The 12,500-nt window shown below is 45.0% G+C and overlaps 1 protein-coding gene across 4 annotated transcripts in view; it reads left to right on the top strand.

Annotated features, from left to right (window-relative positions):
• Window positions 1-12,500, top strand: part of LOC113800203 (integrin alpha-PS2) — a 373,572-nt gene that overhangs the window by 49,103 nt on the left and 311,969 nt on the right. For all 4 annotated transcript variants that reach the window (XR_011398111.1, XM_070113527.1, XM_070113528.1 and 1 more), the window contains exon 2: window positions 7,654-7,781. Coding sequence is in view for 3 of the 4 variants with exons in the window: in XM_070113527.1 (XP_069969628.1) it covers window positions 7,654-7,781 (128 nt within the window). In the remaining variant the exon portion in view is untranslated. The remainder of the gene's footprint in view (window positions 1-7,653; window positions 7,782-12,500) is intronic.

Genomic DNA, 12,500 nt, shown 5'->3' with positions numbered 1-12,500 from the left:
ATTAACATTATGAATTTTCCTGTCTTCCCTTGTTGTGTCATGTGTTTTATTTTTGTATTTCCCTTTTTTTCCCTCTCTGATCTTCCTTCATCTCTTTCTTCCTTGTTACCTCCCTCCCTTTCTTCCCCTATATTCTATTTCTATTCCTTTTTTCCTTTTTTTTCATTCTTCCCGTCCTTCCTCCCTTCCCCACCCTTTGCTTTCTTTTCTTTCTCCTTCCTTGTCCCTCATCCCCTCCTCTCGCTCTCTCTTCTTTCTCCCTTCCTCTCTATCGTCGCTTCTCCTCGCCCTCTCTTCTGTTTAATTCCTTCTTCCTCTTCCCTCTCTCGCTCTTCCTCCTCCTCCTCCTCCCCCCCTCTCCCCAACCCCGAGCCCACAATGCCAGTGACATACGATATCAAACTCCAAGTTTAAAGGCTGTCGCGGAATCCCTCCCCCCACCCCACCCCCCCCCCCCTCTTCTCCCCCCCTCTCCCCCCTCCCCCCTTTTTTACGATTTGTTTAACCTCTCGTTTCGGGGTAATTGATTCCCGTATATGACGTAATGCGCCCTCACACAATGTCGGTCGTGGAATTAACAACCCTATTGTAGTTGTAGAGTAGTTGTGGAAAAAGGAAGCTTTCGGTTTCATTTTTTTTCGTGTTTGGTTTTTGTGTTGGATTTCTTTTTTTTTTGGTTTTAGTCTTCCTCTTTTCTTTTTTTTCTTTTTTTATACCTGTTTTCTTTTCTTTTTGCGGCACATTCGGAAGACGATATTTTCTTTTAGTCTAGTCATTTATGTGGTGTCATTACATCCCGTGTCAGCATTTTTGTTCTTTGTTCATCTAAAAATAGAGCAAAATTCTAATTTCTTACCGCGTTAATAAATCACCTTAAATATATGTTTATAGCATCCTCTTCCTCTGAATACTCCTTCATGTTTACAGATATCAAGGAAAAGATAACGTCCATCAGTCTTTTTTCTTTATTTATGTTGGTTTTATTTTATAGCGGATGCTCCCACCTACGTCACTTCTCATCTCTTTACGGAGCCGCCGACAGTAATGGTGGATGTGTTAATTAGCGTTCGGATTAAATCCTCTTTGCCGGCTCTTTAAGCGCGTTCTCTTGCTTATGGATCCGAATGCCGGGAGGGCGAGGTCGAGGGGGAATAAAGGCCAATTTTTTTGATTGATTAGGAAGCGGTTTCACCTCGCTACTGGACCTGATAGCGTAAAAAAAGGGGGATCCACCCGCTGAGAGAGAAAAAATCGTCCGACATCGAACGCTGTCAGCTGACGGAAGGTAAACAAACGGGCGCCGACGCTCTTGAGGTTGTTCTGATGGATGGATAGAGGGAATAGGGGTCTGTGACGTGGATAGAACAAGGAGAGGGTGGAGGTGGAGGGGTGGAAGGGGTTGCAATTTATAGCTGAAGGAGGAGGCGAGGGGAGAAGAAAGGAGCTGGTCAGATTGTGGTGAAGGGCTGCTATTATTAGGTTTGTTGAATGTGTAATGTGAGTTTGTTCATTCTCTCTCTCTCTCTCTCTCTCTCTCTCTCTCTCTCTCTCTCTCTCTCTCTCTCTCTCTCTCTCTCTCTCTCTCTCTCTCTCTCTCTCTCTCTCTCTCTCTCTCTCTCTCTCTCTCTCTCTCTCTCTCTCTCTCTCTCTCTCTCTCTCTCTCACATCCACACACATACTGTCTATCGAACTATCTATCGCCTTTGCCATCTATTTCTCTTTATCTACCCCTCATCTTCTTCCTCTGTTTCTCGCTTAATCATCTGTTTCAATCTCGAAGGCGTCTGTTGCATCCATCACCAGAACGCGCGCGAAGCCGGCGATTTACGGGCGAAGACAGCTGATGTGAATCATTCGCAAAACCAGGAAATGCAATTTGCACATAAGGCGCTGCAACAGTTTCTCTTTCCACATCAGAAATGGGCGTCTCGAGAGGACGAAAGGGGCGGCACGGCGGAGGATTCAGAAAGGGACGAAATGGGGTGGGGGATGGGGGTGGTGGGACCATATATCCGGGTTGTGGCGCTGGGAAGTTACATCACTAATGACCGCTGTCTCCACTAGGGGAGCTGGTGCCGGGCGGACGAGCAGATATGAGCTATGGTAATGAATCTCCCATAGGAACGAAAAAAGAAAGATTTTTTTTTCTCTTTTTCTTATTCTCAATCGTATGTAGGAATGGGTTCTACTACTTATGCGGTGATAGATCCTTTCTGGTGTTTAATGTCTAATGTCAGTCATAAGCCTCACTGGATGTCTACTGATTGTTTGCGTAGAAATTGGCAAAAAGGTTCTTGGAATGTTCAAACCTGGCTCTTAATGGTCGTAGAAAAGGCGTCTCTTGGAAAGGTCGACACATGTTAACTATATAAAGTTACCAGTAACCTACAGGTAACACACCTGCTTAGGAATATTGACCTTTAAAGGTCACAGAGGATTATCCAGTCCACCAAAAAATATTGTTAGCAGACAGTAATACAATATTTTAATGGTATTCATGGGATCAAATAAACAGCATTAGTAAAATCATAAAACGCCAAAGACAAAAATTGAACTCAGTGACCTTTGAAGGCCATGCAGATATGTCATAAGCCCCGTACTATAGTGACCCACAAACGTCATGCAAAAGGGGTCACACGCAAGGCAGACCAGTGAACCACGGAGGTCAAGGAAAGAGGAGGTCACGACACCAAGTAACCCACAAATACCGAGTAGTTTGTTCAACCCGAAGTCTTCAGCAAACCCAAAAGGTCATCGGGAGCGAGTCCTAGGGGGGAGGGGATGGGGGTGGGGGTAAAGGAGGAATTGAGTTTAGGTGCTCAGGACAATTCTTTTTTTTCTGAAGTTTAGTTTTTGATGGGGCTGCGATAACGAGTTTATGATATTGTCCAAATAAGTTTAATGTGCGTTTGGGAATTTGGATTAGACACTTGATGTCCCTTTTTCTTTCGGTGATTAGGATCTTTTGTATTCTCTAGAGTAACGAGTTCAGGATATTATCACTCAAAAGTTCTGCTGTCTTTTTTAAAAGGTTTGTGTGTAGATCCATTTCATTTTTGAACCTATTTAGGCTGGGGTTCATATCCAAAAGCATTACTCAGATGAGCTCACGAGGACCAGAACTCGAAGTCAGGAGGAGAGGTACGAGTGAGTTCAAAGGCCTCGGAGAATTCACGGCAAGGGATGACCTAACTCGTGTGGGAAATTTACACATATGCAAACTAAGGCGACAAAATAACCGAGCAAACAAACAAACACAAGGCAAAGAACGAGCAAACCCATACGCAAAAACACACACGTAAGTACATCTGGTTCCTACATTACTCGACTGTCTCTTTAATCGTTCATAATTCACCTTCAAGCAACTGTGATGCGCCTGTAGTTCCCATCATGCCGTGTATTCTGTGGCCCTCCCCTTTCCTCGGTCCTCCCCCCCCTCTCCCTTTCCCCCCCCTCTCCCCTTCCCCCTTCGCACCCTTCTCCACCTACTTCCTCTGCCTCCCTCTCCCTTTCTTCCCTTCCTTCTTTCCCCTCTTCCTCCCTTACTTCTCCTCTCTACCCTCATCCTTCTCTCCCCTTCCTTTCGTCCCTCTAATTACACTTCCCCTCGCGCATCCCTCCCCTTACTTCTCGCGCCTCCCTCTCCCATCCTTATCCTTCCATCCCTCTCCCATCCTTACCCTTCCATCCCTCCCGCCTCCCTTCCCCATCCTTATTCTTCTTTCCATATTGCCCTCCCTTATCCTTACCCATCTCCCCCTCCCACATTTCTGCCCTCTTAACCTTCCCTTCCCGCTTTCCTCCCCTCTCTTCTCCCTTCCCGCTTTCCTCCCCTCTCTTCTCCCTTCCCTCTTCTTATCCTTCTTCCCCCCTCCCTCCTTCATTACTCTTACACTCCTGCCATCCCTCTCTCCCTCTCCCTCCACACCCTCCCCCCTCCCCCCTTCCCTGCCCAAGGGTGTGCGACCCCTGTTTTTTTTCTAGACTGTCTTACGTGTGTATGTTGGCGTCCATGTGCGCGTTTGAGTTATGGTAAGGTATGTTTATGAGCACCGCGTATTCTTTCTGCGTGTGCGTGCATGTCTGTCGTGTACGTGGGCAGGTGAGCAAGCAGGTATGGCCGTACTTTCCGTGCAAGTGTGCATGTGTGGGTGAAAGTATAATGTAGTTCATGCAGTGCTGTGAGTAAGGCCGTGACTCAGAGATTTTCTGAATGCTTTACGTCACTGCAGAGAGACGTCGGTTCATCTGCGTTCAAGAGGCGGCGTCACGGCCTGGCTTAAGGAAAGGAGAAAGAGCGAACGAGGGTGACTGACTTGGAAGCGCGGCGAACCCGTTTATCTTGGGAATTTCTTAACTGTTAGGGGTGAGTGGTGCTAGGGTATTGGGCATGCATGAGGGAAAGAAGGGGGGAGGGAGAGAAGGAGAGGAGGAGAAAGAGAGAAGGAGAGAGAGAGAGAGAAAGAAAGAAAGAAAAAGAAAGAGGAAGGGAGGGAGGGAGAGGAACAAGACAGACAGAGATAGAGGAATAGAAAACAGAAAGTGCTAGAGACACAGAAAACATAAACTAAAAAAGAAAAGAAGAGCGATAGATAATAATGATAATAATAATAACAATAATAATAATAATAATAATAATAATAATAATAATAATAAAAAATCGCGGGACATCGAAAAATGAAACACGCGCAGTGACATATTGCAGAGCCAGCTGATGTCTCTCTTGTTGATGATGTTGCAAGGCAGAGTAGCAAGACGTGATGGATCGGGATGCGTCGTTGCACATATCACATTACCTGGATGCAGATGCCATACTTGTAGAGAGAGGGGGGGGGGTAGAGGAATGATGTCCCCCTATACATTCCCTCCCTCCCTCCCTCCCTCCTTCTCTGCCTTCCCCCCCTTCCTCCTTCTCTACCCTCCCTCCTTCTCTGCCCTCCCCCCCTCCCTCCTTCTCTACCCTCCCCCCATCCCTCCTTCTCTACCCTCCCCTACCCCTATCCCCTTCCTCCATCTCCACTATATCCTTCAGAGCTTGTTTAAGTACTCTCTGTTTGTTGTTTGATTGTTGTTGTTTTTTTGCTTTGCCTTGTTTGGGCGTCGCTGTCGGGCTGGGGGTCGAGTGGGGTTATATCGCGTCTGGTTTATTGGAAGCGACGTCGTGGCAGTCGTTACGCTGCTGTTGAAATATTAATCTTTTGTTGTGTTGGATTTTTATTTATTTATTGTGTTTATTTGTTTATTTATGTATTTGATTTTATTATTTTTAAATTTTATTGTTTTATTTATTTATTATTTTTTTACTTTCACTGGCAGTATTTTCTTAATTAGAGATAAATGATCTTCCTTTTTTAAGATATCTTTCATGTGGGTATTACTTTGCTTCTAACTTCTTTTTGCACATTTTTTGTCATGCATATCACTACTTTCTAACTTCTCTTTTTTTACTGCTGTCATATATTTTTATTTTATTTTTTTAAATTTTCAACATTAAGAAAAAAAATCTTTATAGTGAAACTCAGCCTTTTCTATCTTAAGATTTGAATTTTAGGGACTATTGCAAGCCCTCTAATTATTCTCATCGTCACTGTTATTAACTTAATTATCCAGCATCCAGGTAGGAGGTAATTGTCTCTCAAGGAAGGAAGTGAACGGAATTAGGGGTTGGACACGGGAGGGGGGGGGTTAAGGGGTTAAGGGGGATAAGGGGGTGGGCATAGAGGGGGTTAAGGGGGTGAGGGGGGATAGGGGGTTGGGGACACAGGGGGGTAAGAGAGTAAGGGGTTAAGGGGGTAAGGGGTTTGGGCACAGAGGAGGGGGGGGGAGGTGGTAAGGGGTTGGGCACATAAGGGGTATGGGGTTGGACGCAGACGGGGGTAAAAGGTTGGGCACAGAGGGGGGTAAGGGAGTAAGGGGGATAAGGGGCTGGGTACATAGAGGGTATAGGGTATAAGGGAGGGAGGGGGTAAGGGTGTTAGGGTGGAGGCCTTTATACAATAGTTGTTGAGATTAGTTACTACGACGAAAATCTTTCGTCATCAGCAAATCCATTTTCATACATTCTAACCTTTTATTCTGAATCAAGGAAAATAAAACAGACTTTAAAACAGATTTTTTCTTTCTTTCTGCTTTACTACGACCGTGGGAAAATAGGTGTGACGTTTGAATCTCGGGAGATGCTGGGCAGAAGTTTGAATGTCTTAAGGAATTATGAATATGTAGATGTGCATGTAAATCCAGCTTATGTAAACAAGCACATGTACATGTCTGCGTGTTTTGTTTCTTCTTATTATTTTTTTCCTTTTTTTTTTGGAGTGGTGGACATCTGCATATGTACGCGTATCCTTGTGTGTGTGTGAGTGAGTGAGGTGTGTGTGTGTGTGTGTGTGTGTGTGTGTGTGTGTGTGTGTGTGTGTGTGTGTGTGTGTGTGTGTGTGTGTGTGTGTGTGTGTGTGTGTGTGCGTGCGTGCGTGCGTGCGTGCATAAAAAAGGTTGAGTTGTTGACACATCATTGATTACACGCTTTAGCTGTCACAGACACAGGAAAGATCTGTCAAGGCGTGTCCCTTCCTTCCTCCCTCCCCCTCCCCCCATTACCACCCCAATTCATGTTTCACCCCCCCCCCCACTCGCAGGCCATCCGCCCCCACTTCCCTATTATGACAGTTCTGATGTTTTTTTTTATTTTTTTTCATTTATATTTTTTTTTGTCCTGGGAGACATGCGGCAAGTGAGAAACGAGGAAGACACTAATGAAATGAGATAGGATAGATTAGAAACCTAAGATAGACAGCACGGGAGAGAGAGAGAGAGAGAGAGAGAGAGAGAGAGAAAGACAGACAGAGATAGAGACAGAGACAGACAGACCGAGAGAGAGAGAGACAGACAGACAGAGACAGACAGACAGACAGAGACAGGCAAACAGGCATAAAGACAGACAAACAGATAAACAGAAAGAAAAAGAGAAAGAACGAGAGAGAGCCCCCCCCCCCCAGACCCTTTTATCGTGCTCTACCTGAGTTCTGAAAAATGATGATAACAGATTACAGGCGAAGGGGATGCATTAATTACACACCTAGGTATATGCAAATCACCCTGACATCCTTTTCCTTGTTATCGCGGGCTCAGGGTGGGAAGTGTGGGCGGCCGGGAAATAATTAGAGTGAAATGCTGTTCCATACCCAGTTGCCTCCATCATTTTTTTTTTTTTTTTTTTTTTTTTTTTTTTTTTTTTTTTTTTTATCCTTGTCATCTCGTTTGTAGTTGATGTTGGTGATTATCTGCGTATTAGCTTTGTTATTTCTCCTCCGTGTAATTTTATTCTTTTGAAGGGTCATTCAGGCTATTGCTGAGTGTATTTCGTTAACTGGAGATTATCATTTGGAAAGTTTTTTTTTCATCTTTTATTGTTGATGAAATGCAAATTTGAAAATCTTAGGTGCCCGAGTCACTGACCTCCAGAGGCTGACCTAACCAAGTCGTGTGCGTATGTGAGCATATATTTGTGTGCACCTCTGTCGCGTATGCCATACATCATGTGTGCGTATACATATATTCATTTTCACTCCCTACGCACATACCATTTTTCTCTCCTTATTTTTTATCTCCCGACGTTGACTAATTTTCCCCGTTGCCTTTTTCTCCCTTCTTCAGGTTGCTGGTTGGGGCGCCGCGCTTCGAGACGGACCAGCTGCAGCGAGGGGTGTCGAGGGCGGGGGCGGTGCTGCAGTGCGACCCCGACGTGCCCAACCGATGCGACTACGTGCCCTTCGACAGGAACGGTGAGTTGCGGGGGGTAGGGGGTAGGGGGGGCAGGGGTAGGGGGTGTCGTTCTCTCGGTCGTGTAGGGATTTTTTTTTTCTTTTATATTTTCTCTTTTTTTTTTTTTTTTTTTTTTTTTTTTTTTTTTTTTTGCTTTTTCATTCTTCTTTCTTGTCTTCTTCATTTCAATCGTTTGTTTCACCAATTTCTCCACATTCTTTTTTTTCACTTCTTGGTCTTCTTGTTCCTCCTCCTCCTTCCTTCTCCATCCTCCTTAAATCTTAAGATCTTAAAATCTTTTGAAATCTTCCCCTTCTCCTTACTTCTTTTTTATTTTACTCCTTTTCTTCTTCTTCGTTATCTTCTTCTCCTTTTCCTTCTCCTTCTCCTACTTCTTCTTTTTCTCTTCCTCCTCTTCTTTTATTTCTTCTCCTCCTCTTCCTCCCTCTCCTTTTTATTTTATTCCTTCTTTTCTTTATCTTCTTCTCCTTCTCTTACTTTTTCCTTTTCTTTTCCTCTACCTCTTTTATTTCTTCTTCTTCTTCTTCGTCTTCTATTTCTTCTTCTTCTTCTTCTTCTTCTCCTCCTCCTCCTTCTCCTCCTCCTCATCCTCCTCCTCATCCTCCTCCTCCTTTCCTCCTCCTCCTCCTCCTCCTCCTCCTCCTCCTCCATCACCTCCTACTCCTCCTTCTCCTTCTCCTTACTTCTCCTTTTCCTTTTCTTTTTCTTTTCTTCTCCTTCCCTCACTTATTTTCTGCTGTCTGCCTCCTCCGTTTTATTTTCCTCTTTTTGTCTTGTTTTTCCCTTAGTAACAAAGAATGTAACGGATGACTGCGATGAATGCTAATGATATTATTAATGATTGTGCAAATGATTAAAAAAAATATATATAATAAAAAAACAGGTATACAATTATGATGCATTCCGCAAATAATTGAAATAAAACCTATTTATAGAAAAGAAAAACGATTATTAAATTGTGATTATGACCATGAAACAAGATAATGAGTGTTATGATACAATAGAAATGGTGATGAAAGTTAAAGTATATTAAAAGTATAAAAATAGTACAGATGGCATCACGTGAGTGTTAATGTGATATTGATATTACCCAAAAAATGATTATTCTACATAATGGAATGCCACTTTTTTTTAGGCATTTGGATCCACTATTACAAATAAACCACTAAAGATGCCCTAAAAACATTTAAACATGGAGAAGACGCGGTACTTCAAAAGCCTAAATAAACTCTTACATCCAGTGAAGAATCTCGCCCGTCCCACCGAATCTCGGAGATAATGTTGAAGAGAAAGATCAACGGGTGAATGTGTTTGTGGAGATGGAGATGCTCGTGTAAATCTGTGGAGGAACATGAGGACTGTCACTGCACTGAGCCCGCGACGCCCAAGGCCCGGGCAGGAAGAGGCTGTGTCTAACCTCTTGACGCTTCCTTCCCTTTTTTCTTCTAATGTCCCCTTCCTAGCTTCCTCTTCTTTTCTCTTCTCGGTTCTTATTCGTTCTCTTTGCTGTTTTCTTTTCAAGTCTCCTTCTTCTTGCATGTATCTTTCGTTGCTTCCCTTCGGGTTCTCCTTCCTTTGCCTCCCCCTGTTCTCTTCCCTGTTATCCCCCTCCCCTTCTCCTTTTCTCAGTTCTCTTCTCCCTTCTTTTCTCTTCTCTGTTCTTCGCCATCCCCCTCCTCTCTTCTTACTCCTCCACTACTTCTCTTGTCCTCTTCCCTGTTCTCCTCACCCCAATTCCCCTTTTCTCAATTCTCATCCCCCATTTCCTCTCCTCCTCTTTTCCCTATCCCCCTCCTCTCTTTTCACTCTTCCCCTACTCTTCCGACTCTCTCCCCTCTGCCCTTTCTCAGATCTTGTCCCCCTCCCACCCACCCCAATTCCTCCACCCCTTCCCCTCCTCCACCCCTGGCGCCCTCCTCCCAGTGCCACGAATTCCCTGGCACTGGTCAAGGAGGGTCAGGGCAGGAAGAGCGTCCCAGCAGGCGGTCCATTAGGGCTGAGGATCTCTTCATCGCGGTCCAGGGCACTCAAGGAGCTGCGGGATGTGTATGTAGGTGTGCGTGTGTGTTGTGGGTCCTGCTTCCCTGCGCTGGAAAGTGAAGGTGGAAGTGAAGGTTTACAAGGGGAAGAAAGAACTGCAAGAGAGGAGGAAGAGGTAGAGAAGAAGAAGAAGAAGGAGAGAAGTTAAGGGAGACAGAGTATGTTGCAGGATGATGGATAAATGGGCGGAAGATTAATTCCTTTTCTTATCCTAAAGGAAGAAAATTAAAGTAAGAGAATATAAGCAAATAAATAAAGATAAAAGGAGAGTAGAAAAGAAGGAAAGACAGAAAGATAGAAAGAAAGAAGGAAAAGAAGAAGAATTACTGGAAGAAACTTTCGATGCCTTGAGACAACATTTCCGCAGCAGCTGCTTGGTGTCGACAACGGTTTTGGTCAACCTTTTAACCTCCCAGATCTACCGTCACCAATCACTCGCAAACCCAGCTCCAGTCGCCTCCCAAGGCACGAACGCCTTGCATACCATCACCACCATACGCTTACGTCGTGATTAATGCTGCAGCGCGATCGACGGAGATTAGATAGCCTAATCATTTGCGCAATAAACCAACGCAACAGATCTGAAAGCCATCTTTATGTACAAACGTTCATGGCGAGCGCAGCCTTCTGTCTTCTTTCTCAAGCATTTTTCATTTTTACGACCTCCGGAGGTCATGACTCGACGGAGACGACCTTCAGCAGCGGTTTGGAATCCTCGGCTCAAGACAGGACGACACGAGCAGGCGTTCGGGATCTAAGGCCCAGTGAGAGCTCCGGGATGTCAGGGCTTAGTTGAAGTTTTGATTGATTCTTGGTTGAATCTTGCTCATTTTAATATCAAAGGTAAAGTATTGTGTGTAAGAATACATAAGAATCCACCTTCAGGTCTTGTCAAGCTAATACTGTCAAGTCTACTAGCGTATGGAAAAAGAAATGAGATGAAATATAGGCCACGTTCATCGGAGAGACAAGTGAGCTCGTGAGGGACAGATGTCTGTCAAGCGTGAGGGTTGACGTCACAAGACAAGATGTCATGGGACAATCGGCGGTAGATGTCCTCCTACAGACTAAATTGTTTACATCCTCCCGCATCTGCGTGTGTGTGTGAGAGAGTGTGTATGTGCGCGGCTACGTGCTTCAGAAAGGTCCATGGGCTATGTATATTTTCTCGAGAAATTGTGTTTACCAAATTGTCTCTCTTTCAGTTTACACGACCTTGCCACCTTCTACCAAGACCTCCGATTATAAACTCCTCTATCACTATTGTTTCATTCGGCTTCTCTCTCTTTCCGCCTGAAAGTCAAGAGTGAAGCTTCGAAATTTTCTAACCCACTAACCCACCGACCCACTAACAGGTGCCCACTGACTCTACCCGCAGGTAACCGGCATATTCCCTCCATGATATTCGATCCTTTCAACCCGAGTAAGCTATATTTCCCCTCTGTGTCATGTGTATTGCCCTTAGGGTCCAGCGTGCTTAGCAACTGCCCTCTGTCACTTCCCCTCCCCCCCCCCTTTCTCTTAATTTCCTTTCTTATTTTCTTCCCTTCTTCGTTCCATCTTCCTATCTTTCATTTCCCCTTTTCCTTTCTTCTCACAACTCTTTGCTCTCTCTTTCTCTTCACTCCCCATTCCATATTATCTCTCCCTTTCCTCTTTTCCTCTTCCGTTCTTTCGGCTCTCTTTCCTCTCTGTCTCTCTTTCTCTTTTTGCTGTCTCCTCTCCCTATCCGCTCTTCCCTTTCCCATTCCTCTTTATTTCTCCCCCATCCACTCTTCTCCCCCTTTTGTATTTTCCCCTTCCGTTCTTTCGTCTCATTTTCCTCCCTACCCCTCTTTCCCTCCTACCTCTCTTTCTCTTCTCTCTCCCTCCCCACCCCCACCTTCTCTCACCCTCCCCACCCCCACCTTCTCCCTCCCTCCCCACCCCCACCTTCTCCCTCCCTCCTCACCCCACCTTCTCCCATCCTCCCCACCCCCACCTTCTCCCTCCCTCCCCACTCCCACCTTCTCCCTCCCTCCCCACCCCCATCTTCTCCCACCCTCCCCATCCCCACCTTCTCCCACCCTCCCCACCGCCACCTTCTCCCACCCTCCCCATCCCCACCTCCTCCCACCCTCCCCACCCCCACCCTCTCCCGCCCTCTAAAACGTCACTGAATCTAGGCTCATTAGCCCCTTTAGACTCCCCTTAAATAGACCAGTTTCAGACTTTCTTCTCACCGACACGCTTCCTAGTCCCTGTACAAAACACGCTTCTCACAACTGGCGCCACGCTTTGCACAACCCGAGTCTCCTCCAGTCATCACCTCACTGTAGTATCGAGTCGTTCACGCTGTAACCCTTTCTGTAACGCAATTGTAACCACGACTTTATGTAATCCTCTTAGTCCTTCTGCAATGCAATCCTAGTCTCTAAGTACGAGGATGGGTATGATGCAGAGATAAAGGAATTGAGAGATACATAAAAAGGTTTATATCAGATTTCGAAAAAGGATGTGTGTGTTTCTCTGTCTTACTGGACAATGGGGGATAAAAATAGGGCTGATGTTGTTGAAATCCATTAGAAAAAATGATTGTTATTGTTTTTATTATCATTATTGTTTTATTGTTGTTGTTATTTTATTACCATTATTGTTATTGCTGCTGTTCTTGTTGTTCTTTTTTCTTTTGTTGATGC

Source organism: Penaeus vannamei, chromosome 34, assembly GCF_042767895.1.
Source record: "Penaeus vannamei isolate JL-2024 chromosome 34, ASM4276789v1, whole genome shotgun sequence".
NCBI lineage: Eukaryota > Metazoa > Arthropoda > Malacostraca > Decapoda > Penaeidae > Penaeus > Penaeus vannamei.
This window is presented reverse-complemented; position numbering and strand designations above follow the sequence as displayed.